The sequence below is a fragment of the Aotus nancymaae genome, unplaced genomic scaffold (genome assembly GCF_030222135.1).
Source record: "Aotus nancymaae isolate 86718 unplaced genomic scaffold, 86718_ANA_hifiasm-v0.15.2.pri h1tg000010l, whole genome shotgun sequence".
In the NCBI taxonomy this organism is placed as follows: Eukaryota; Metazoa; Chordata; class Mammalia; order Primates; family Aotidae; genus Aotus; species Aotus nancymaae.
The window spans coordinates 60,626,706-60,653,881 of record NW_026988421.1 but is presented as its reverse complement, the minus strand read 5'-3'; the positions used below and the strand labels follow the sequence as shown (position 1 = coordinate 60,653,881).

Genomic DNA, 27,176 nt, shown 5'->3' with positions numbered 1-27,176 from the left:
GATCACTTTCAAGCTTCAGCCATGGTCTGTTTCACTGACTTTTACACTCCTTTGCTTTTTGGAATGCATAACTCTTAGAGTTTTTCACCAAAACTTTCTCTGCAGAAGATCCCACTTATAGATGTAACCAGATTCCACAATAAGAGAAGGCCAGCCCCTTGGGTCTGTCCTCCACTATGAGGGAGTAAACTAAAGAACACTCTTCAGTCTAGGCCTGCTGTGGGTCTTTGATCCTTGAGCTGAGCAGGGCTCAAAAGGCTAAGAAGAGACTTTGAGCCAGAGCGTAAACAGTTGACAATGGTGTTCTCTCTGTTTACACAGTCTTGTACTCTTTGGTGCCTCAGAAATGGAAAAAGTGTTTAGGCTGAAAGACTGGTTTTACAAAAAACACCAACAAAGTAGCACGATAGAGGTAAGGTTATTTGTGCCTGCAACATTTTCTGCAAAGGATTTTTGTTGTTAATTTACTGATTCCTTGCTGACTACAAAAAAATTTAGTTGCTGTATAAAATTTTTTTGTTGGCCAGGCGTGGTGGCTCATGCCTGTAATCCCAGCACTTTGGGAGGCCAATGTGGGTGGATCAACTGAGGTCGGGAGTTCGAGACCAACCTGACCAAAATGGAGAAATCCCATCTCTACTAAAAATACAAAATTAGCTGGGCGTGGTAGTACATGCCTGTAATCACAGCTACTTGGGAGGCTGAGGTAGGAGAATCGCTTGAACCTAGGAGGCAGAAGTTGCAAGTGAGCTGAGATCGTGCCATTGCACTCCAGCCTGAGCAACAAGAACGAAACTCCATCTCAAAAAAAAAACAATTGTTTTATTAATTTCCAAGTTATAGTGTTACAGCTCTTTCAGAATTTGTCTAGCAAATTCTGGTAAAGACTAGAAACCAACCCCCACCCCCCACCTCCATAAAAAAGAAAAAGAAAAAAAAAAAGAGACAAAAAGTTAAAAAAAAAAAAAGTCCAAGTAATGACGAAAGCAAAGTATGAGGAGTTTAAAAGTTATTCTTTTACAAGTCCACTTGTTTGGGGGGGAAAAAGTGCAAAGGAAATTAAATGTAGCATGTAGATGCCCAATTCACAAATGAAAATATTAAGCCCTTCACTATCAAAAGCTTTTCATCCAGTAAAGTCCAGGGCAGGCCCTTGTAGCAGTAAATGCTAGAATCAGCCTCCTGTGGGATGGACATGAATTCATATAACCCCAGGCAATCAGTCCCTGCTCCCTGGTGCCTAATGACAGTGGCCTAGACAGCCCCTGGCCAATAGGAGTAGGCCTCCAGGGAAGTGTGACTTGCTCCTGGAGTTGGTGACAATAGCTCAACAATATTGTTCCAATGCAACCCAAGACCTCATCAAAGTTCTGAGGAAAAAGAGCTGGTTTCTTTATGTGAGGACACAAAGGCCCCTTCCATAAGCCTCAAGGAGAAGGCCTCTAGAATACCCTATCCTGCCTGTTTTCTATCAGAAAAACAAGTGGCTCAAAGAGCCACTTCCTGGCCAATTCAGGAGGTGTGAATACTCATACCCCAATGTAGAATATCAAGAGGTGCACCCATGGCAAATAGAAACGTGTCAAGTTTGCCTTCCCGCCAGACCCAGCAGGGTAGCTGTGGTGGAACCAGTGAACCCTCCCAAGAACTGTGATACCAGAAAAATCTTCAACCAGGGGCCCTGTGGACTCCTAACATGTTCTAGTTACAGATGATCACTGGGAAGCATTAACAAAATGAAAATAAGCCTAAACTTTGCCCTCTTGTAAGTGGGAGAGTTGGTGTCAGCACACAGGCCTACCCAGTGAAGTCATTTTCCTCCAGGTTGGGTGGCGTGAGGAGCACAGTCCAAGGGATATGGACCTTGACAAGGCCTGTGCCCTGAGAGAAGGTCTGACACAGGGCAGCAATGCCAGGCTTCAGATAGCACATTCACTCCACACCTTGAAGGTAATTAAAAATTAGTCGAAGGTGAGGTTTGGTATCATGAGCATTTTAGTGGAAACCCAGCCAGACACAAAGAAAGCTTGTGACCCTGAGTCACCAAGTGACTAAAAAATCCATTTCCCGGCCAATTCAGGAGGTGTGAATAATCACACCACAATGACGATCATTACAAAATCATTAAAATCCACTTGGCCCAATTCTGTGTTTGCCTTGTCCACTGAGAACACCCTTGAAGTGTTATAGAACTGAACTGGTCCACTCAACTGGTGCAGTAAATCCAGATATCTACATCAAGGGTTTTTTTATAGCTATAGAAAAGAAAGCATTTATTTGTAGGGTGCCAAGGAAGGAGGACCAGGCAGTCATTGTTTAAATCCTGACCTCCCAATGGCTTATAAGCAAGGGTTTTTAAAGGCAGGGGTAAATTTTAGGAGAGAAGTTACAGGCAAAATTATAAATTAATATATGGAGGTTACACATTATTTCAATTGAAAAAGAATTTTTTGAAGGGGATTACAGATCATAGGTACATTTAAATATTTTCTATTTGTAATTGGTTAAGGAAGAGAATCTTTGTTTAAAAATTTGGGGTCAGTAAAGAAAAATGTTAACTGGCTCAGGGGTATTATTCTTCCAACTCATTTAGGAAGAAATTTAGAACAAAGAACGCAGGTCAGAGTTTAGTACTTAATTTTTTCTCATCGAAATTTATGTGTCAGTGAATCTGTTGTGTGAGGGTCTTCAGTGGAGGGTCCAAGTTTCTGAAAGACAACTCAGGGACATATGTTAAGATGTTATCTTTAGTTTTTATAGGGAAACCAAACACCTCTGGATTCTAACTTTTTTGGCTATTGTTTTAGGCTATTATTGCTTTTTTAATAAGTTATTTACTTTTTAGGACTAGGTACGCAAAAGCAAAAAGACAAGATGGCACCTTTTCCATGGTGGATTTAAGAAAAGAAAGGACTAGCTAGCTCTCTGGAATTTTTCTTAAAGAAACTAGGGATTAAAAAAAAAATTATGTTCTTGTTTGGGCACAGGCCCCTAAGAAGAGGATCCCTGCTCTGTCTCAGAAGTAAAAGCATCCTTATCAAATCTGAGCGTGGTCAGGCACAGTGGCTTACACATGCAACCCCAACGTTATGGCAGTCAAGGCTGAAGGACTGCTTAAGCCTAGGAGTTCAAGGTTGCAGTGATCTATGATGACACCACTGTACTAAAGCCTGGGTGACAGAGCAAGACCTTGTCTCTAAAAAAGAAAAAAAAAAACTTTTAATTTTGGTATCTGAGCAATACAGTAAAATCTCAGGGAAAAAATTAAAGTTTTAATAAAAAACTGTACCATTGGCCGGGCGCGGTGGCTCACGCCTGTAATCCCAGCACTTTGGGAGGCCGAGGCGGGTGGATCACAAGGTTAAGAGATCGAGACCATCCTGGTCAACATGGTGAAACCCCATCTCTACTAAAGATACAAAAAATTAGCTGGGCATGGTGGTGCGTGCCTGTAATCCCAGATACTCAGGGGGCTGAGGCAGGAGAATTGCCTGAACCCAGGAGGAGGAGGTTGCGGTGAGCCGAGATCGCACCATTGCACTCCAGCCTGGGAAACGAGAGCGAAACTCTGTCTCAAAAAAAAAAAACTGTACCATTAAGGGGAAAAAAATAACAATCAGGCTTATTTTACATTAATCTTATGCTTTTAAAAACCCAAAACAAATTCCAAGAGGGTCTGCTCTTGGAATTTAAATTCTAACATTTTAAATCAGGGTGCCTGAATCTGATTTTAAGGCCCATGAGAAATTGTGCTACTAATCTGCACGATTAGTAGAGGAAAGATTTTCTTTCAAAATCCAAAAAGCAGTCACATCCTAACATTTTTGTGCCCTACTAAAACATGAATTTGCCATGGAATTAAATTCTAGAAAAAACTAATCCTAGGCTGGGTGTGGTGGCTCACATCAGTAATCCCAGCACTTTGGGAGGCCAAGGTGGTCAAATCACCTGAGGTCAGGAGTTTGAGACCACCCTGGCCAACATGGTGAAACCTCGTCTCTATTAAAAATTACAAAAATTAGCTGGGCATGGTGGCAGGTGCCTGTAATCCCAGTTACTTGGGAGGCTGAGGCAGGAGAATCACTTGAACCTGGGAGGTGGAGGCTGCAGTGAGCTGAGACTGTGCCATTGCACTCCAGCCTGGGCAACAAGAGCAAAACTCTATCTCAAAAAAAAAAAAGAAAAACCTAATCCTAGTATTACTCATTTCATATTTAGAACACAAGTTTTTCTCTACTATAACAACATTTAGTTCCTGTACAAGTGTGTTTATGGACTCAGAGTTAGGCAGTCTGCCAGAAATTCATGCATTATTGACCTTCAAGTGGTTTAACAGAGCTGCTCTAACTCAGCTAATTACCCAGACACATGAAATCTGAGACCATCTTTTTGGTTGCCCGTATTGAATCACACTGTGGGAAAGGTATCCTCTATGTGCATTAGAGATGACAACAGAGCGCATATAAAGCAGCCTGCAGATATACTCAAGTTTAATTAAAAAAAGGATGTTTTGTTCAAAGTAATCCAAGAAGCTTCCTTGATTTTAAACTGCTCTTTTATCCAGTACAGAATTTCTACCAAATGTTTTTAACATTAAAATTAATTCTGAACTTTAAAAAATGGAAGCATTTCATTACAACATGCCCCTCATCAGAGATAAGATGCTATGCAAAACTCTGATGGCTTTAAACAATTAGATCTATTGTGTTACAACTTCAAATAGGTTCAGAAAATCAAATGAAATGGAAACAAAAAGATGAAAGGTTCCAGGCCGGCAAAACCAAGCCCCTCTCCATGTTTCCCTTTTATTTTAGTAAAGTAAAATAATGCAAACATTTTCCTCCACATTTAGAAACAAAAGAGTACCAAGACAGAAGCTGGCTGCAAATCTAAGGGTAATCGGGTTATCTGCCATGGAAGCTGGAATTCTTTCTCAAGCATGGTGATGTTTATTTTTGACTCCTAGACAAACGGCTCCCTTCTGGGAAATGCCCTCTGCTGGAAAGCTAAAGGCTTCTCTTGGAAGGATGAGCTGTTCAACAGCAGGCGTCCTTAGTAATGTCTTCTTTACTTATCACACTTCAACCTGTCAGAATTTAGTAAATTATCGGCCTCCTTTTCAAGTGATATATTCACTAATATTGACTATCAGTTGAGTCTCAGAGGGCCTGGAACAATTATAACAGATCCCACAATTTGGCTGCCAGATAGCACACTTGATACACAGAGAAGACAGGTGGCCCCACCCGGGAGTGCCCTTTGAGCCTCTAGCTCCCTTCCCCCATGGCCACCACCCTCAGTGCAGATAGAGATACAAGGAGCCTTGGTCAGGAATGACCGACTGAAATCAGCTAAATGACTCAAAGTAGCTGGCTTTTGAAAAATATTAACACAAATCCACACTCAGCCCAAAACCCTTAGGCTCTGAGATGCCTTATCCTACCCTTTTTCTCTGCAAGGCTTCCACCCTGGATATGTTCATGACTTTACTCAGTCATGTTAGTTTTCAATGGCTGTCAAAATCAATTACAGCAAACTTAGTGGCTTAAAACAACACAAATTTATTATCTCACAGTCTATAGGTCAGAAGTTCTGGGTGTCAGAGCCAAAATCAAAGTGCTGGCCAGCCTAGGCTTCATCAGGAGACTCTAGGGGTAGAATGTTTTCACTCTCATTTAGGTTTTTGGTAGAATTCAGTTCCTTATGGTTGTAGGACTGAGGATGGAGGTCATGGTCACTATTTCCTCGATGACTGTCAGAATGGAGCCTCTCTCAGCAACTTAAAGCCACCTGTATTTCCTGTCATGTTGTCCCCTTCATCTTCAAACACAGAATTAAATCTGCCCACACTTTCTCTGACATGTGCTTCCGTTGCGTTGCTTCTGCTTCTTGCCAGAGAAAATTTATCTCTTTTAAGAGTACCTGTGATTAGACAAGGTCCACCCAGATAATCCAGAATAATCTCCCTAAGTTAATGTCCATAACCTAATTACACCTGCAAAGTCCCTTTTGCCACATAAGGTAACATATTCACAGCTTCCAGGTATTAGGACATGGGCATCTTTGGTAGACCATTCTACTTACCATACCAGGTACAAAGGTTGGGGTCAAGAACTAGCTATACAAATAGCAAGAGAGGCACAGGTTGTAAACTGCTATAGTCCCTATATGTCCCTAAAAATGGTCATGCAGGAGAATGCTTTCTTTGACCTCCAGGAAAACTGGGACAGATTATGATTCAATCCTCTTCACAAGATTCTGGAGCCCACAACAGCAATGACAGTGACTAATAGGTCTAGCCAACAGTGATTAACAGAAAATACCACTGTACAAAACTGAGCTAAAAAGTTGGCACTTAACAAGTTTGGGGAATTAAGAGAGAAAGAAAAATATAAAATAAATAAAAATTTAAAATTCCAACACCAAGGTAGTTATTTGGATAAAAGATTAAAAAGTTTCCCTAGATTTTTTGTTTTAAAGCTGTCCTTTCTATTTTCATGGTCCTCACATTACAAACAAGTCCTATACTGGGGACCAAGCAATCTGATCAGGGTATCAGGGTTCTAATCCAAAGTCTGCTATGTGGCCCTAAGCAAGTTGCTCTCTTCTTTGGGTCTCAGTTCCCTTGCACTTACACGGGTGACTGAACTAGATCAGTGGTTCGCAAAAAGTGTTCTGTGGAACATTTATTCCATGAAATGCTCTCTATAAGAAAAACGGTCCCCATGCCAAATGTCTGAGAAATGCTGTTTGGAGTCAGAGTGGTATTATTAAAGGCTCTGAAAACTTCTATAACAAACAACTACTTAGTTTCTGAAAACTTCTATAACAAACAACTACCTAGTTTATTTAACCCAATGTTCCCTGATCATATTTGACAACAGACTCCTTTTTTCTAAGTACTGAACTATCCTTCAGTTAAGTACTGTACCTTCAGCTGTGACTTTCCTCCATTCAGATTGGCCTCTCCCTGTCATTTAAGACTGACTCAAATGCTGAGTGACTCTATCATGATGAATAGTTCTCTGATCCCATTAGCTGGAAATATATTCTCCTTCTTCATATATACTGTTTAATAAACACTTAATTAGTGGCTACCATGGTTTAGCATTAGGCACTCACAGCACATTGATATTATAACAGCACAGTCCCTCAGTTATTCCTTATCCAGCATATATTTATCTACTATATACCAGTTAAAAAGGTTACAACAGCAAACAGGACACAGCTCTTGCCCTCAACGGGCTTTGACTGTCATGGAAGAGCAGTAGTCGGAGGCAATCTTAACCTAACATGAGGCTGTAATTGGAAGGACTAGGACTCAGTATTCCTGGGGTCCAAGCCTCAAAGCTATTCCCAGAAGTCTGGGGCTGCCTGGGCCAGGACCGTCACGAGGAAGAAGAGCCAGACTGTTCCTTGTGGGGCCTTGGGCCACTAAGGCATCACAGGATAAATAAAGGAACCATGGGAATTGGTCAGGTAGACCTGGGCTCACATTCTCTACTTCCACTTACTGTCAGTGTGCCCTCTTTGAGTATTAATTAGTGACTTCAACTGTTCAAGATGAATAATAGTATCTGGCTCAGAGCTTACTGCAGGAAAACGATCTGAAAATACCTGGAATAAGATTTGACACACGTCAGTTCTTCTACTGATATTAGCACTTTTTAAATTTCCTTCCCAAATTAAGGATATTAACTTGATCAGCCCTTATTCCATGTCATTACTAGGACTTCAAGTTTCTCCTGTAGAGCACCAGTTAGGCACATGGATGGATTTCTTAACTAATCCTTAACTAATCCTGACTTTCTGCTTTTCCCTTTTTTTTTTTTTTTTTTGAGACAGAGCGTCAGTCACTCTTGTTGCCCAGGCTGGAGTGCAATGGTGTGATCTCAGCTCATCGCCACCTCCGCTTCCCCAGTTCAAGTGATTCTCCTGCCTCAGCCTCCCGAGTAGCTGGGATTACAGGTGCCCACCACCACACCCAGCTAATTTTCTGCATTTAATAGAGATGGGTTTTCTCCCTGTTGGTCAAGCTGGTCTCAAACTCCTGACCTCAGGTGATCCATCCACCTCGGCCTCCCAAAGTGCTGGGATTACAGGGGTGAGCCACCATGCCTGGCAAATCCTGACTTTTCTTTTCCCAACTCTCATAGCTTATTTGACCAGGCATCAGTCCCCATGACCTGCTCCTCACCTGGAAAGAAGCAATATATCTGCCAAAGCCTACTACTGGCCCTACTTCATTTCTGAAAGGCATACCTCAGCAGCCCATCCTATTCAGTGATATTTTATTGTGACCCCTGGTGGCAGACAACACAAGTTGGCCCATTCAATACACATGTGCAATCAAATTTTCCCTCACCTGCCTCTAGCGTGGAGGCAGGAAAGCATCCTGCTCAATTTCCCAGTCTCATAACTAGCAGACATGTGACATAGGTGAGACCAATGAGACTTTTTTTTTTATTATTTTTTGAGACAGAGTCTCACTCTGTTGCCCAGGCTGGAGTGCAATGGCATGAACTCAGCTCACTGTAACCTCTGCCTCCCCGGTTCAAGCTATTCTCTTGCTTCAGCCTTCGGAGTAGCTGGGATTCTAGGCGCCCATCACCATGCCCTGCTAATTTTTTGTATTTTTAGTAGAGACGGGGTTTCACCATGTTGGTCAAACTGGTCCCAAACTCCTGACCTCAGGTGATCCACCTGCCTCACCCTCCCAGAATGCTGGGACTACAGGCATGACCCACCGTGCCCGGCCCAATTAGACTTTTTTTTTTTGAGATGGAATCTTGCTCTATCACCCAGGCTGGAGTACAGTGGTACAATCTGGGCTCACTGCAACCTTTGCCTCCTGGGTTTAAGCGATTCTCCTACCTCAGCCTCCCAAGTAGCTGGGATTACAGGCGCCTGCCACCATGCCTGGGTAATTTTCGTATTTTTAGTAGGGACGGTGGTTTCACTATGTTGGCCAGGCTGGTCTCGAACTCCTGACCTTGTGACCTGCCCACCTCAGCCTCCTGAAGTGCTGGAATTACAGGCATGAGCCACCGCACCTGGCCCCCAGTGAAACTTTTTTAAAGGCCCTTCCTTCATCTATGATTCTTTCTTTCTGCTTGGATCTTGCAGAGGATGCAGCCACCTTGTGACCATGAGGTGACAAGCATGATGTCAAAAGGTCATCTACTATGAAGATGAAGCAGAAATCAAGAGCCCAGATCTCAGACAGCCTTGCTGAGCCAAGCTCACCCCAAGCTACCTACTTCTAAGCTTCTTGTTGTGTGAGACAAATCTATCCTTCATTTGTTCAAGTCATTTTTAGAAGACTTTCCACAAACTGCAACAAAATACCTCTCTAACCAAAATACCTAGCTAAGGACATTAGACATTATTCCTTCTTCATTTTTTCTGCTGTGAGCCAAACATTTGTCTCACTAAGGGCTTGATTAAACCTTCACACTAAATACTTATTTTCAGCACGGTAACTGCCATGAGCTGGCCACACGATAGATATTTACAGAAAAGGTGTCAGGACTGCTGTTGCTTTACCTGCATCACATCAAGTCTGGGATGCAGAAGCTTTGAGATGAGATGCAGAAGCTTCAACCAGGATTCCCAGTTTTTAATTCGTCCTGAAAAGATAGTGATAGGCACTCTTTCTGGATAAGGAAGGATTTCCTTACAGCATGTAGAAATCACAGGGGGGAAGATAAGAACTGTCACAGCTGTTCAAAGAACAGGTTGCTCTCAAAATGGGTATCTACATTACAGCCCTGAGAAAGGGATGCCTTTCAATCGCTTCGGATAGGAAGTCTTGTGAAATGGAGACAATAAGCCCATATCACTGTTAACATCAACATAGGATTAGTTCAGGATTTAAAGGGCAAATAATGACCCACATCATGTATATTTCAGAAGTAGGCAATCCCTTCCATTTGCTGAAGAAAGTTGTCATAGGTCCCCAAAGAACCTGGATCCACCCAGGTCCAGTTCTCTGTGGCAGGGTCTGCCTGGAGGTAACAAAGCCCAGCAGAGGCTTCCCACTCCAAGATGCCCAGGTTTTGTGGTGACAGGAGCTGGGATAGGGCTCCACTTTGCATCATGAGATAAAACATGTGTAGTGCTACCATTTAGCCCAGATTATACACATACACATACTCTTTACCAAAAGCATCACAGAAACTGCAGCCTTGCCTGCTTCTCTCCTACTGATGGAGGTGGGGCTCAGGTAGCCCAGAATAACAAACAGGGCCAGGGCAAGAATCCAGTGAGGACTGTCTACAGCCTCAGGTGCTTCCCTGACCCCCTTGGCCACTCTGCCCCATCGTCCACACTGTCTCCCAACCTCTGAACTGCCCGTGCCCCAATCTGAAGAGCAGCACTGAGTTTCTGCATCAATGGTCTCTTTCAGGTCTCCCAGACTGTCTGCCATGCTCCAATTGCTTTCAAGTTGATTACAGACTCTGTGGCCTCTGAAATGTTACCTTTTAAAAGATAAAAGCCACTTCATGGGTACAATTCATATAAATATAATTTTACTAAGAAGTATTTCTAGGCTGTTAGAAATTTTCTTTTTTTTTTTTTTTTTTTGAGATGGAGTTTCGCTCTTGCTACCCAGACTGGAGTGCAATGGTGCGATCTCGGCTCACCGCAACCTCCGCCTCCTGGGTTCAGGCAATTCTCCTGCCTCAGCCTCCTGAGCAGCTGGGATTACAGGCACGTGCCACCATGCCCAGCTAATTTTTTATATTTTTAGTAGAGACGGGGTTTCACCATGTTGACCAGGATGGTCTCGATCTCTTGACCTCGTGATCCACCCGCCTCGGCCTCCCAAAGTGCTGGGATTACAGGCGTGAGCCACTGCGCCCGGCCCCGGCTGTTAGAAATTTTAAAGACACAAACTGTTCAACTTTAAGTCTGTGAAATCCCTTTTCTTCAGCACAGAAGGAAGGTTTCAGGTTACATCTGGCTGGAGGTGACCACTCCTCAGCAGGACTGCAGCATACGTTCACAAGGCCATTGCCTTAGAAACCAAATGTAAAGTTCACAATCCCTGAGAAATCTTAACTGAGGCTGTAGGTCAGCGGCTCTGATTTCTACAGGGGAGGGTCACCCGATTTGTGCTTCTAGGAGCCGACCACCTTCTTCACACTAAGCTATCCATTACTGCACCATTGACCCATGACATCCTGGAGGTTTTCTCAGAGTGTGTGTGACCAGGCAAAGCAAGCAAGGTCCATCTGTGCAGGCTATTTGGCCTCTCCTGGGGCCTTGCACACGGACAACAACTTTCTAACTCCATTCTAGACAACCACTCATACTCTCTCTCGGGTTTCAGTCTAGAAAAGGAGCTCCAATATCTCTTTTAAATACACTTGCTTCCCACCTTATTGCTTTTCTAGCCCCTTCTTCTTCCTTTTCAGGCACCTAAGACTGACATTCTCCATTTATTCATGAAACATCCACTCTCCCAAGTGCCTCACAGCCAGTTCTCCTGCTCCTACCATGTAGGCTTTCTCACCTGCAGCTCCCTTCACCAACCCTCATGCCCAGGCTGCCTCCTCCCCTTCCCACTGCCACCTCAGGCTCCAGCCTGGCAGCCCAGTGCTCAGTGCCTCAGCTCTAACTTAGGGGGCAAAGCCAATTCTCATGAGCCTGGAGCAGCACGGACTGCTGGGTCACCACTCCACACCCATTCTGCTGCTAATGTGGCCCAAAGGAGCAGTCATTAGCAAGAGAAGCAGAATCTTTGTCTTTTAAGGTTTGAGTTCAGGATAAACGTCACTGCAAACTTGGGATCCTCAGCTATTTTACATCTGTATAGTGAGAGACTCCAGAAAGATTTACCCAACTCAGAGAGTTTGTTTACATTTCAAGGGGAAATGAGGCCCAGCACCTTGGAGACATGCCTAGGTCATAAAAATTGGAGCCAACAGAGCTGACATGGCTCCTGGAAAGATGTATTTATATTCCAGAAGGTTAGAAGGAGAACCCAGGATCCTTCCCATTCTGTCTCCAGGCAGCAAAGATGCTTCCTCCCTCCGTTTAGGAGAAGAGGTAAGCAGTTGCCTCTTTCTCCTTCACATAAACCAAGAAATTCCATTTTTCTCTGTCCCTCACCTATGGAGTGTCTGACCACTAGGGCTGGCGATTTTTCCATCTGGTCTTCATCATGCCACCCTGGGGTAAGACCTGGGGCAGGGAGTGCCTATGCAGTTATAATTATTTACATAATATTATTTTCTCTTACTCAGTAAATAACAAATGCCTCTGACGCAGAAGACGTCATGTGTGCGTCCAAACTAAGATTAATAAAGATGACTATTAAAAGCCCAACAGTTATGGCAGCGAGGATGATAGGGTCCTATTTGTCACCTGGTTTACTGGAAGAGACAGACAAGAGGCCTGTAGCTGGTTAGGAGGATTGGAGCAGTATCCTCAAGAACCAGCACAGACCTACTGAAAGGACTGGGAAGTGTGTAGCCCAGGATCAGGAGACAGGCTTGGAAAATGCTGCCAGAATGGCACCTTTGGATTTTGCTGTCCTCTCCAGGTGGGAGGAGAAGGGATCTGGAAATTCTTAGAGATGGGCTTTACCTGGGATGAGAGAAGTTAACCGTCACTGTCTCCTTGCAGTGAGAGGGAGAGGGTTCTTGAGCTCCCACAGCCAGAGCAGGTCTATGAGGGCTGCAGGGCCACGTTGTGGCAAGAAGGGTGTCTGACTTATTGTCTTGGAGACACTTTTTTGTTCCCCTCTGATCCTTAGTTCCCTTCCTACCCCAGCTGATCTTCCTGTCTCAGGAGGTACTGCCCTAGTTCCCTACACAGGGGAAAGGGGAACGTAGGAGAGAGATTCAAATGTTGATAGTTGTGTCAGGTACCAGCACCCTCGTGCCCACATGAGAGATGGATGCTGAGGAATGTAGAGGGAAACCTCTGTGAGCAGCAGAAACAGTCCTGGAGAATCTCTCCCAGGAGCCAAACAGGGAGAAGAAGAAGGAGAGTTCTCATATGCCATGTTGTCGCCTGAATTCTGCCTCCCTTTATGCATTTCCTCCAGCAGAGAGGAAATAGCTTCTCCCTGCAGCTGCAATTTTATCCCTGTAAATGCTGAATTTAACTGTTAGGGTTTGCGCAAAACTTTGAATGGAAAAAAGGAGTTTAGGACCAGGTACGGTGGCTCACATCTGTAATCTCAGCACATGACCCCCATCTTTAGCTGAACTGAGGAAGTCCTTCAACACCAGGAGAGCATTCCAACCTGCTCTCCCAAACTGCTACCCTGTGCCCTCTTCCTGACTGCTCTTCTCACTGCAGTGAGCACTCTGAATTCAAACTGACTGCTGAGTACACCATTTCTGACTGACAGCTCTGGTCACAGACAGTAGTGGATGGTCCCAGCTCCTATACGGTCCACGCATAATATCTTACACAACACCTCCAGATGTCGTCCACACAGCAGGACAGATGAATTGGTGCAGGCAGGACTACTTAAAATTCCCTCCAGGCAGTCCCTCCGAAAACAAGAACTGACTTGATTTATTTGGGCTGAAGTTGGGGGGGGCTCCAAGTTTATCAGCTGATGGGAGATGAGAGGACATATTAAGAGTCTTTTTTGTGGCTGGGCATGGTGGCTCATGCCTGTAATCCCAGGACTTTGGGAGGCCGAGGCAGGACGATCATGAGGTCAGGAGTTTGAGACCATCCTGGCCAACGTAGTGAAACCCCATCTCTACTGAAAATACAAAAATTAGCTGGGTGTGGTAGCAGGCACCTGTAATCCCAGCTACTCAGGAGGCTGAGGCAGGAAGACTGCTTGAACCCAGGAGGCGGCAGTTGCAGTGAGTCAAGATCACACCATTGCACTCTAGCCTGGGCAACAAGTGTGACACTCCATCTAAAAACAAACAAACAAACAAAAAATCCAGAAATGGCAAATAAGCCTACATGAAAAGATGTTCAACTCACTGTCATTAGGGAAATACAAATTAAAGTCACAATGAACTACCACTATCCAACAATTAGTCCAGTCAAAAATAATAGGCTGGGCACGATGACTCACACCCATAATCCCAGCACTTTGGGAGGCCAAGTAGGGTGGATGACCTGAAGTCAGGAGTTCAAGACCAGCCTGGCCAACATGGTGAAACTCTGTCTCCACTAAATTAGCCAGGCGTGGTGGTGGGCACCTGTAATCCCAGCTACTTGGGAGACTGAGGCAGAGAACTGCTTGAACCTGGGAGGCAGAGGTTGCAAAGAACCAAGGTCATGCCATTGTACTCCAGCCTGGGCAACAAGAGCAAAACTCCGTCTCCAATCAATCAATCAATAACAAAAATAATAACATACTGACAATATCAAATGCTAGACTGGAATTCTCATATATTGATGGCACAAATACAAAGTGGTATAATCATTTCGAAAAGCAGCCCTCTAATTCACACCTGGGTATTTACCCAAGAGAAATGAAAATATGTCCACAGACCTGTCAATAAATGTTATTATAGTTCTATTCATAGTCACCAAAATTTCAGTCAGGTACAGTGGCTCACACCTATAATCCCAGCACTTTGGGAGGCCAAGATGGGATGAGACCAGGAGTTCGAGACCAGCCTTAGCAACATAGTGAGACCCCATCACTACCAAAAATAAATAGCTGGGTATGGTGGCCCATGCCTACAGTCCCAGCTACTCACGAGGCTGAGGTGGGAGGATGGCTTGAGTCCAGGAGTTTGAGGTTGCAGTGAGCTACGATTGTGCCACTGCACTCCAGCATGGGTGACAGAGCAAGAATCTGTTTGAAAAAATAAAAATAAAAATATAAAATATAAATATATAATTTATAAGTAATTGCCATTACCAGTCAGCCATGTGTTGCCAGACCCCATTCCTCCCTTCCATCAAATGAATACAGCCACAGCTGATGGCTTAAAACTTGGGGAGTCAAAGGCTGCTTTAGTTTAGAAAGAATTTCACAAGGGACCTCCTGATCCTTAATTAACTGCTAAAGAAATGGTACAGAGCTGGCCAGGCACTGTGGCTCATGCCTGTAATCCTAACACTTTGGGAGGCCGAGGCAGGTGCATCATGAGGTCAGGAGTTCAAGACCAGCCTGGTCAAGATGGTGAAACCCTGTCTCTACTAAATTAGCTGGGCGTGGTGGTGGGGCACCTGTAATCCTAGCTACTTGGCAGGCTGAGGCAAAGAATTGCTTGAACCTGGGAGGCGGAGCTTACAGTGAGCCGAGATCACGCTACTGTACTCTAGCCTGGGCAACAGAGCGAGACTCCATCTCTAAATAAATAAATAAATAAATGATACAGAGCCATAGAGCGGCACCTTGCATCAACAAGAAAAAAAGGATCACTTTGCACACTTTTTCCTCAAAAGGTAAATTAAAATTAAAAAAAAAACCAGTCCATTATTTTAAAAAAGGACATTATCATGGAATAAGCTTAATATCGCAAATGATCTTTTTTTTTTACTTTTATTTCTTTTTTATTTATTTTATTTTATTTTTTTGAGATGGAGTTTTGCTCTTGTTACCCAGGCTGGAGTGCAATGGTGCGATCTCGGCTCACCGCAACCTCCGCCTCCTGGGTTCAGGCAATTCTCCCTGCCTCAGCCTCCTGAGTAGCTGGGATTACAGGCACGCGCCACCGTGCCCAGCTAATTTTTTGTATTTTTTAGTAGAGATGGGGTTTCACCATGTTGACCAGGATGGTCTCGATCTCTTGACCTCGTGATCCACCCGCCTCGGCCTCCCAAAGTGCTGGGATTACAGGCGTGAGCCACTGCGCCCGGCCCTACTTTTATTTTTTTTTTAGAATAACAAAAAATATTTTACTAAAGCATAAGATTTACAGAAGTTTCCAGACAAGCCATACAAAATGGTCACAAGCTTTTTTTGAAGTGGGAAATCTACACTTGACAGCAAAGTCACAAAGTTATTAGTGAGGGCTGTGATGTTTGTTTAATGTTCCCATTTTGGTTCAAACAATCAAGCTTGTCCATCTACAGCGTCTAAATAAAGTTAGACTTGGCATCTAAATAAAGTTAGACTTGGCGTCTAAATAAAGTTAGACTTGGCTAGAGAGCATATTCTAAATAACTGGTTAGCTGCTTTTAACCAATGCAATTAGATCACCATAAAAGGGGGAAAGGAGCCCATAAAATTAAAATAAAACTACCTCCCCCCTCAAAAAAATAAAGAAAAACACCCACACCCCTGCAGCTAACCTGACAACTACCTTCATTCACAGTGCTTTATACTTAAATCAGGATGGGGGAAATGAGTAAAAGCAGGAAGGTGCCGCTGCTTTTAAACCTTTCACAACAATCCAGATGATACTTCTAGCCTTTGCTCATGCTTTATGACAGTGAATCAGGACAAGACATAGATTTGCTAATGTGCATTTAATCACCAAAGGACTGAAGATGTCTGGGCTTTTTTTATTCTGTAATGTTTCTAAGACTGCGTCCATTAAATGCAAACAAAAAGGAAGAAGTCTTGGCAGAACAGGAGAGGTGATGCACACTTGATGATCAGATCAATTTAAATATTATTCATGGCATAGAGCCTAGTCCATGCTCTAGCTGTTTCTATGGCTTGGGCTTCGTTGGTCTTCCACTGCTCCGCTACATCATTTGCTAATGGATCATCTGGATTAGGAGCACTTAACAAGGCCGGGATTGATAGCAGAACTGTGCAGATCTGCAGTGCTGGGGACCACTTATCTTTCAAAATATCTAAACATATTCTTCCCAACTTGTCTACATTAGGATGATACATTTTGGTCATGAAACATACTTTAGGGGCTGCCATTGGGTATTCTTCTGGAAGGAATAGTTCAAGTTTAAAAGTCCCTCCCTCAAAGGGGGAATCCTGAGGGCCAGCAATAACCACATGAAAATAACGGGCGTTGCTCTCATCTGGTTCTGCTTTGATGCCAGGAACTGGTTCTGCCAGCAAACGCTGGGTTTCCTTGATGATCCTGCGGGGCAGCCCGGCCATCTTGTCAGAACCCGAGTTCGGCCTCTGGTCTCGTCTCCAGCCCGCAAATGATCTTGACACGCAGTTTCTGTCTCCTCATTTATTAAAAGCTAGCTGTTCTAGAGATTTCTCTACATTGTAAAATCTTAAATTGACTTTCTACTAGCATGGAATTTAGCTAAACCTCCAGGGTGGCCTCTAAAAGCCTATGAAAAGATCTATGAAACCCATGGGATGTCCAAACTCTGCTCCTTCCTGAAACCTCCATTGTGGGGTTGAGGGTCAGGGAATAACATCTTCAAATAGGGTATTTTTGCATCCCAATGCCACAACTTTAGAGCAAGACAAGCATGGTGGCTGCCATTTATAAGGGGAGGACTGCCCCAGGTCACATGGTTAATACTCTTCACACCCTTATAGACGGTCCAGACTCCATGTCTAGTGTTCTTTCCATGATCCTCCAACACACACACCTCCCTGGGGGAGAGGTTGTGGGCAGTTTTTACTTTGATCTCTGTCCACTCCACAAAGGGGCTCTGAGACATGGCCCTCTGTAAGGTGGGCCCTGGGCTCATGGGACAAGATGATCAGCTCCTTCCACAGGAAGATACTCCAAAGGGACCCAGAGTTTCCCAAGAACGTCTCCAACGTCTATCCACAAGGAGCTTGGCAAAAAGGGGCTTCACTGGTAGAATAAGACTGGAAAGTTAAGATTATTCTCCTGCCTCTTGGGTGCAGACCATCAGCATACCAAGGTCTCCCAAAGTCTTTGCACTTATGAAACCTGTTTAAACGTGGTTTCCAAACACACTCAGCTAGGAAATTCTCTTTCATGTAATCCCTACTTACATCCTACAGAACCAGTGTTTCTGCACCCTAGAACAATGCTATTAACTTCCTTGGACTTACACGTTTATTTTTTAAATTACTTTTTAAGACAACTTGTTTCCAAGAAAAATAATATATGTAATATGCTAACATTTATGTAAAAATGGAGGCAAATATGTCTATCTATATTACTTGTAGGTTCATAAACTATCTATGGAAGGATTAGAAAACTGGTCGCTGCAGCCATTTCCAGAGAAAGGCAATCAGTGGCTGGAGTAGGAAAATGAGAGACTTTTTCCTGTATACCCTTGCATACTATGTGTGTTACCTGGGCAACCCGTCAAGCGAAACTCAAATTAAAATAAAAGATACTAAAAGTAATACTTATTTAAAAAGCAAAAACAGTCAGGAGCAGTGGCTTACGCTTGTAATCCCAGCACTTTGGGAGGCTGAGGCAGATGGATCATGAGGTCAGGAGTTCAAGAACAGCCTGGCCAATATAGTGAAACTCTGTTTCTACTAAACATACAAAAATTAACTGGGCATTGAACATACATAAAATTGGTTGCATTTCTATACATTAACAATAAACTATCCAAAAAGGAATTAAGAAAACAATCCTAGCTCATGCCTGTAATTGCATCACTTTGAGAGGCCATGGGGGAAGGATTGCTTGAGCCCAGGAGTTCAAGACTAGCCTAGGCAACATGGTGAAACCCCATCTCTACTAAAACTACAAAAATTAGCTGGGTGTGGTGGCACCTGCCTGTAGTCGCAGCTACTGGAGAGGCTGAGATGGGAGGCTCACTTAAGCCTGGGAGGTCGAGGCTGGAGGGAGCCATGATCACACCACTGCACTTCAGCCTGGGTGACAGAGCCAAACCCTATCTCAAAAAAAGAAAAAAAGAAAAGAATCCCATTGACAACAGCACCAAAGGGAATAAAATACTTAGGAATAAACTTAACTAAGGAGGTGAAAGATAGGCATACTGAAAACTATATAAAACACTGATGAAAGAAATTAAAGAAGGCACAAATAGATGGAAAGACATGCTGGTACTCTTACTGTGCACTTTTCAAAGTGCTTGCATAGATGATATCTTATTGGAGTCCGATGCCAAATCTGTGCAGTAGAAAGGGCAGGCGGAACACTCGCCAACACATGAGCCCACCATGGCCCCAAGAGGACCGAATGAGAAGCTGTTTACTCAGCTGCTTAGTGACAAGGGATTAGATCCTAGATGTCCTGCATGGCTCTTGAGGTCTTTCTCAGATGTCAGATCTGCCACTGAACAAGTCCCATAGGCACTCTGGTAGGCCAATGGGGCTTACGTCACCTTTCAGAGGTGCCACCATTCCAGGCAACCACTGATGGAAGATAATGCATATTTAAGGCTGGGAAGTATCTACCATGTATATCATGTAAACAGGATTATAAATATAATTACATACATGCACTTTGTTGCATAATACTCCTCAGTGGCCTCAGGCTCAAACCCAGACCCATCAGAAGAGCAGTCAGGGCCCATTCCATGCCAGCACCTCTGCAAGCCCTTTGTGCCAACACCCACCTACCGCTCCATGCTCCAGCTGCACCCAGAAGCTTGCGGTTCCCCATATGGGTCATACAACTGGGACACATGCCCTCCCTCTCAACTTAAAATGTGCTTCTCACTACAGTAACATCTTAGTTTAGGCGTCACTTCCTCCAGGAAGTCTTCCTTGAATACATACACACATATGCATGGGATTCTTGATCAGCTATCCTTTTATTGCTCCCTATAACTGTGTAGCACTTATTCATCCATCTGGTCCCTAGACTATGAGCTCCTTAAGGTCAGGGCATGAGCCTTTTGCCCTTCTGTATGGACCGACCGATCAGGCTGGGCACAGGGTAAATCCTCACTGCATACCTAACAGATGACTGTGAGCACGAGGGAGGCCCAGCATGGTGTCGGTGCTTCAACAGCTGTGTAGCTTCAGATGCTTGGTGAAGGGGAAATGATATTAGAGAACCAAGATGTCTGAGCAGTGCTAAGAGGAAGGTACATTTCCCCTGTTTGTGGAAAATATCTTAAGCAACTTCAGTGTGAGCTTCTGTCTGTTCTTCCCAGAGCCTCCTGACACAGATGACTGGGAGGCTGACCTAGCGGAGGCCAGGATCAAGCTAGGATTTGGGAAGGCTTAGCCAGTCAACAGAGTAAAAGTGAGCAGGAAGCCATTCACAGCTATAGAACTAGAGGCCCAGAGAAGTGAGAGGATAGGTTGAGCGGCTCCCAGCAACTTAGCAGCAGGGTTGGTTACAAACTCAGGCATCGGAATCCCAGTGCAGGCGGCTTCTCCAGCACCAGTCACCCTTTGGGACCTGGGCTGAGGCACAGGACAACACATGGCTGTGGACCTGACCAGCACTAAGCAGGAAGGACAGGACAGGACAGACAGAGGTCTTAAACATAAGTATGTGCCAGGCAAGCAATGATTTGCACAGGCCTCAACAGAGACAGGCTTGTCTAGAGAACAAGAATCCAGAGACCCGTTCTCTTCTACCTCCATGCTGGAAATTGCCTTGTGTTTGTTGTTTTCCTGATGCTGACTCTGAACCAGGCACATGCTGAAGGCTCCCAGGTACCTTATCTTCAAAACAACCTGCAAAGGAGCTATTGTGTCCTCATTTGTACCCATGAAGATAATGGAGCTGAGAAGGGTTAAGTAACCAGCTCAAGGATGCACAGGTAATAAGTGGCAGCGCAAAAAACTGAACTCAGATTTTCTTCACTGACCACAGTGGTCAATATCTAGCATTAGTGCAGACATGACACTCTACACTCCTAGAGTACTTGCAGTTTTGCCTCAATATCTCTCTGTGATTGGAAGGCCATGCTCAGAGGGGTTTGGGGGATTAGGTAGGAGGAGCACGAGGAGAGGTAAGAAGATGCTCCCATCACTTCCCTTTGGCCAACCTGATGTGCCTGATCTTCAGTACCTTCCAAAGCACAAAGGACTCTTGCCTAACTAAAGGTAAAACCTGCAGTGCCCAGAGGAGTCACTGTGGGCTAGAGAAGACTGTGTAAACCAGCCAGCTTCCAGAACATGGCCTCCTACTCAGCTACCCCCTCATGAACTGGATGGGAGAAACAGGCTGACTCTATTTCCCTTGAGCAGAAGCAAGTCTGAATGAAAGATGCATTAAAACACAGAAGCAGCTGGGCACAACGGCTCATGCCTGTAGAGGCAGGATTGCTTGAGCCCAGGAGTCTGAGACCAACCTGGGCAACACAGCAAAGAAGACCTGCCTCTACTGAAATTTTTTTTTTAAATTAGCTAGGCATGGTGGCATGTACCTGTGGTCCCAGCTACTCAGGAGGCTGAGGTAGGATGATCATTTGCACTGAGGAGGTCGAGGCTGCAGTGACCTATGACGATACCACTACATTCCAGCCTGAGTGAGAGAGTAGGACTGTCTCAGAACAAAACAAAACACACAGAAGCATCTAGAACAGTACCTGGCACATGAATGAATTCATGAATCAAGTATTTAAAAAGAGCCACCAGTACTTGGCGCTTTTTTTTTTTTTTTTTTGAGACAGTCTCACTCTGTTGTCCAGGCTGGAATGCCGTGGTACAATCTCAACTCACTGCGATTTCTGCCTCCTAGGTTCTCCTACCTTGGCCTACCAAGTAGCTGGGATTATAGGCACGTGCACCACGCCTAGCTAATTTTTCTATTTTTAATAGAGACAGGGTTTCACCATGTTGGCCAGGCTGGTCTCAAACTCCTGACCTCAAGTGATCTGCTCACCTCAGCCACCCAAAGTGCTGGCATTAGAGTCAAGAGTTACCAGGCCCAGCCTGGGGCATTTTTATTCAGTGAGAAAAGATGAAAGGCCCTGCTGGGGGTGACAGGGTGGAGATAACCCAGCTATAAATTTTAGGAGAAGGGAAGAAGCTTGTTTGGCCAAGTGGCCTCCCACTGTTAATCTTTAATCTTTCCTGTCCCATTAGGTGTATTCTCAGAGTAGCAACAGATTCTTCCAAACAAATACAAGTGCCCCACCTCCCTGCAGTACCTCCTTCCCCAGTTGCTCAGCTGGTGAGGCAGGGTCTCCCTCCAGCTTTCAGAACTCACTCTTTCATTTGTTAATGTCACTGGCGAATGAAAAACAAAAAACAAAACATTTGGGCCAGTGCCGTTAATCCCAGCACTTTTGGAGGCTGAGGTGGGAGGATCCCTTGGACCCAGCAGTTAGAGACCAGCCTGGGAATCAGAGCAAGGTCTCGTCTCTACTGAAAAAAAAAAAAGAAAGAAAAAATACAACATTTAAAGACTGGAGCACAGAAGCAGAGTTAGCCCCTTGTTAATCAAGCTAAAGATCCACTGTCTCTCTTTTTAGAGAAATACTCTCTGCCTGGGAACTATTTTTCTTACCAGGGGAAAGGTGAGGTAGAGAGAGTGAAGAGGGAGAGAAAAGGCACAAAACTTGGAAAAAACATAAACCTCTGCATGACTTAAGTTCAGCTCTGGACCTGGGGCTTTGGTCACTTCTGTTTGCTTAACTAGGGCACTCCCTCATCGTACCTTATGAGTCAGAGGTCCCTAAGTCCAGAAGGACCCAAGGCAGCACAGCTGGACTTATAAAGCTGACCGCCATCCCTCTCCCCCTGCATTTTCTACCTGAGCTGGCCAGCAATACTTCCTATGCCCTAACGCTTTCATGCAGCAGTAAATAAGCCTTTAAAAAAAATCTAAAGCAAGGAGACCAGACTGACTCTATGGCCTTTTCTAGCATTTTGCTTTTTCCCACAAACTAACAGTGAAAACGAAACAAGAACCTGCAATAGCCCAGCAGCTCTTTCCCTGCCCTCCTGGAAGCCAGGGCTGCCAGAGACAAGAGCACAAGCAGACTCAAACTTTCAACCCCTTTTGGGGAAAGCAGCTTCTCCTGCCTTTGCCACCCTCCAGGACTCTAAGGTAGCCCAAGAGCTGCCTCTTCTCTTTTGATATGAACCCAGGGACCCCAAGTTAGACCAGAAATCAGCAATTAGTAACACTATTCAAATCAAAAGCAACCCCTTTGTCCCCCATGTGTATCCATCACTCAGCATCAAATAAAATCTTTCTCCATTTTGCTCCTCAAAATGTCCTAGCGGGTGGCTTTGTCCAAATCCCAGCTAAATGTTCAAATACTTATCAGGACTTGTTAAAAACTTCAAAATCTGTCCTTGCCATGGTCAGGGCTTAAAAAAATGAATGAAAATATAAAAAAACAAAAATCGCTGGGGGCGCTGGCTCACACCTGTAATCTCAGCACTTTGGGAGACCAAAGTGGGCAGATCACTTGAGGTCAGGAGACCAGCCTGGCCAACATGGTGAAACCCTGTCTCTACCGAAAATACAAAATTTAGCTGGGTGTGGTGGCGGGTGCCCATAATCCCAGTTACTCCAGAGACTGAAACAGGAGAAGCACTTGAACCCAGGAGGTAGAGGCGAGGCATTACTTACTGTGCAGAAGAGAATGGGAACAACAGGTGTTGTGTGCTGCGTATTTCAACAGCACCAACACAGACGCCAGCATTTATCACTGCTTGCTGGGGCACTAGTGGCTGCCTGTGACTTAGCACAAGCCCTCGCTTATTTCATCCCCAGGTCTAGACACCCCTCACATCCCACTCCCTCTCTGCAATATATTCTATGCTCACCCTTTGAAAGGCGGAGGGGACCTGAGAACGTAATCACTAATTCAAACCAGAAAAACTGAGGATACAGAATTGAAAAGAGTTTTTCACTGAGCCTGTCTGAAAGACCTCTTCCCTCATCAGGATTTTGGCTTGGCTACATGGCTCACTGCTCTCAGAGCCAGAAACCTATTTTCTTTACTCCTGCAAGTAAAAGGAGATGAAATGTATATATGTGGTTTTGCAATGAGCTCTTTTTTTGTTTTTAAGAAAAAGGGGGGGTGGGGGTAGCAGCAATGGCGATTTTTAGTGTGTATGTGGTGAACAAAGCTGGCAGCCTGATTTACCAGCTGGGCAGCTACGCGCCGCGGGCCGAGGCTGAGAAAACTTTCAGTTATCCGCTGGATCTGCTGCTCAAGCTACACGATGAGCGTGTGCTGGTTGCTTTCGGCCAGCGGGACGGTATCCAAGTGGGCCATGCAGTGCTGGCCATCAATGGCATGGACGTGAATGGCAAGTACACGGCCGATGGGAAAGAGGTGCTGGAGTATCTGGGTAACCCTGCTAATTTCCCGGTGTCCATTCGATTTGGCTGGCCCCGCCTCACTTCTAATGAGAAGCTCATGCTGGCCTCTATGTTCCACTCGCTCTTTGCCATCGGCTCTCAGCTGTCTCCTGAACAGGGAAGCTCAGGCATTGAGATGCTGGAGACAGATACATTCAAATTGCACTGCTACCAGACACTGACAGGGATCAAATTTGTGGTTCTAGCAGATCCTAGGCAAGCTGGAATAGATTCTCTTCTCCGAAAGATTTATGAGATCTACTCAGACTTTGCCCTCAAGAATCCATTCTACTCCTTAGAAATGCCCATCAGGTGTGAGCTATTTGACCAGAATTTGAAGCTAGCCCTGGAGGTGGCTGAGAAGGCTGGAGCTTTTGGACCTGGGTCATAGGTTGAACCTGCGATGGACCCCCACATTCTGAGAGTTCCCGCAACAGGAATACTGTTTCCACTCCGGTGGAGATTCCAGCAGCCCTGTTAGTGCACTTGAAGATGGGAAGATGCTGACGCTGATGACATGTGCTGATTCCTGAGCCTTAACACTATGCTCTTTCCTTCTGTATATATCATGGTCTTATTTTCCAACTCTGTACAGATTTATTTATGGAGGAGAAAGTTCCATAAATGTTGTAATAAACATTCCTTTGGAAAAAAAAAGAAAAAGGGGGGTGGGGTGGGGAGGCTAGGGAACAGACAGCATGGAGGTGAGAGGCAAAGGTTTAAAGCACTGGCTGCTGGGATGTGGTAACGCCATCTGTGAATGGATGATACACAGTACTGGTCAGGTGCTTCTTGCTGCCCTGTTTCCTAATTCTTGGGAATTAAACAAGTGCTTTTTTCTTTCTTTTCTTTCTTCTTCTTCTTTTTTTTTTTCTCCTTTTTCACATGGAGTTTCACTCGTCACCCAGGCTGGAGTACAACGGCACCATCTCAGCTCACTGCAACCTCTGCCTCCTGGGTTCAAGCAATTCTCCTGCCTCAGCCTCCCAAGTAGCAGGGATTACAGGCGCCCACCACCATGCCCAGCTAATTTTCGTATTTTTAATAGAGAGGGAGTTTCACCATGTTAGCCAGATTGGTCTCTAACTCCTGACCTCAGGTGATCCACTTGCCTCAGCCTCTCAAAGTACTGGGATTACAGGCGTGAGTCACCGCGCCGGGCCAAACGAATGTTTTTTATTTGCTTCTCCTTCTCCTCGGATGGAAGAGGAGGATGATTTATGGACTAACCCAGAGGGATTCCTTGGTAGGTATGAAAATTAAGCGTGGAACAGCCGGTGACTTGTCAACACAGCATCAAATGGCCCTGCAGCCTCACATAAATGCAGACAAGAACCAGGCTGTTACAGGGAGCTGACACGCCTGCCTGGGTTTAGTGGCCAGAGTCAGAGACCACTCACGGGTGCAGTGGTTTCGTTCCTCGAATGAGAATCTATTTTATGCAGGCAAAAAGCTGCTCCTGTCTAACAAACCTAACAAACGGCTTAAGTCTGAAAAGACTGGGAAGGTGGAATCCTCTCTATTCAGCTAAAGGGACGAGACGCTACTTAAATGTGTTTTCCCCAAGAAGTTAACGACCCTAAAGCTGCTAGGTCCGGACCCAAGACCAGCACACCATCCAGTACTACAGGACGTGAAAACCTGAATGCCATCCGCTTCGGATCTGTAATTAAAAAAAAAAAAAAGCAGCCAGATGATTTGGTAAACTCTGGCCATTCCCCTGGGGTACTTTTCCTTCCTAAGCACCCCCATGGAGCCTACACAATGGCCCCTAGCCCAAAGCCTCTCTATCCAGCGCATCACTTTTCTAAGTAGAAAGTTCCTTCTGTGCACTCCACCGGCTGTAAGAGTTGTGGAACGGACGCAGCCCGGGGCCAGCCCTAGCAGCGGCCAGACACACCTTAGGGACTCGAGCGGCAGTGTCCTAGCGGGAGGGAACGTCTCCGGGAAGTCTTGGCCCCCGCGCCTCAGAGCGGCGCCTCGCCTCTGTGGCAGAAGCCGGGGCCGCGCTCGCCCCTGTAGCGAGGAGCTAGGAGCCCACAGCTGGCGCGGGACGCCCCACCCCTCCGGGCCCCGAACTCACCCACCGCCCTGATGCGGAAGCCGCGCGGCGGCCGCAGCCCCCGGAGCCGCCAGGCGTCGCGCAGCACCTGCAGGCAGGCGGGTGGCGCGCGCACCAGCAGCACCCCGCGCCGCAGCCAGCCCTGGAAGGCCAGCCGCGAGACGGCGCGCGCCAGTCGCGCGTTCCAGAAGCAGCGCGCGTTGGCACGACGGAAGGCGCGGAACACTGAGCGCCCGCCGGGCTCCTCCGCGGCCCCTGCGGCCTTCTGCGCCTCCAGCCGGCACAGCACCAGCGCCAGCGAGCCTGGCGCCAGCTGCACCGGCCGGGCCATGCTTTCGCGGGCGGCCGCGACCCGCAGCCCAGGGTCTGGGCGAGCGCAGCAGCAGGGACGCCGCTCGCCAGGCGGGAGGATCGGCCCACTGCGCGCGGCGCCGGCTGCCGGGGGAACGGAGCTCCAAGGGGCGGGGCCGACTGAGCCTGGCAGGCTGGGGGTGGGGCGGCCTCCTCGCTGTCCGGCCGAGCGCACTGGAGGGGTTTCCAGCGCCCAGCGTTCGGCTTTGTGCTCCACACCCGAGCCGCAACTCGGCCCCTGACCCTGGCGAGGGAGTCAGGGAGTCGAGGGAGTCCGCGACTTCCAGCCGCCTCGAGGTCCCGAGTTCCCCTTCCCCCAGGGGCGCGCTCTGGGGCTTTTCCAAGTCCCGGGGCGCCCCGCAGCTCCCTGGAGAGCCTGGCTGCCTCCATGCGCCGTGCAAACTGCAGGGCCCGGAGTCCCCAGGTCTGGGAGACGTCTTCGTCCTGGCTTTGGGGCAGTTCCAAGTTTGCGGCCACGAGAGACAGCCTGAGGGTGTCAGCGCGGGCCTGGGAGGTGTGGGGGACGGGCAGGAAACCCAGGTTTGAGTCTCAGTTCTGTGCCTAAGTTATGTGTTTGTTAATATTTTTGCTTTTTGAGGAGGGGTCTCGCTGTATTGCTCAGACTGGACTGCAGTGGCTATTCAACGAGTTCTGGGCTCGAGCGATCCTCTCGTCTCAGCCTCCCGAGTTAGGACTACAGGTGCCCG

General features: G+C 46.0%; 3 protein-coding genes and 1 pseudogene across 6 annotated transcripts in view; 2 read left to right on the top strand and 2 right to left on the bottom strand.

The window, feature by feature from the left end:
* Positions 1-26,541, bottom strand: part of STOX1 (storkhead box 1) — a 44,766-nt gene extending 18,225 nt beyond the window's left edge. For 2 of the 4 annotated variants that reach the window (XM_064374209.1, XM_064374210.1), the window contains exon 1: positions 26,140-26,541. In XM_064374209.1, the coding sequence (XP_064230279.1) occupies positions 26,140-26,449 (310 nt within the window). In that variant the 5' untranslated portion in view covers positions 26,450-26,541. The remainder of the gene's footprint in view (positions 1-26,139) is intronic. The other 2 variants (XM_064374207.1, XM_064374208.1) reach the window with 1 other exon arrangement.
* Positions 841-897, top strand: LOC135274072 (U7 small nuclear RNA; annotated as a pseudogene).
* On the bottom strand, positions 15,943-17,047 carry LOC105716697 (ubiquitin-conjugating enzyme E2 N-like). The gene has a single exon (XM_021672805.2). It carries the CDS (start codon positions 17,009-17,011, stop codon positions 16,553-16,555), a length of 459 nt encoding a protein of 152 aa, XP_021528480.2. The 5' UTR covers positions 17,012-17,047; the 3' UTR covers positions 15,943-16,552.
* Positions 23,786-24,703, top strand: LOC105716696 (trafficking protein particle complex subunit 4-like). The gene has a single exon (XM_064373680.1). The coding sequence runs from the start codon at positions 23,788-23,790 to the stop codon at positions 24,445-24,447; it is 660 nt and encodes a 219-aa protein (XP_064229750.1). The 5' UTR covers positions 23,786-23,787; the 3' UTR covers positions 24,448-24,703.
* Positions 26,542-27,176: the final 635 nt, after the last annotated feature.

Coding starts and splice junctions, on each gene's coding strand:
- LOC105716697 (XM_021672805.2), bottom strand. CDS start 17,011: ATGGCCGGGCTGCCCCGCAGGATCATCAAGGAAACCCAGCGTTTGCTG.
- LOC105716696 (XM_064373680.1), top strand. CDS start 23,788: ATGGCGATTTTTAGTGTGTATGTGGTGAACAAAGCTGGCAGCCTGATT.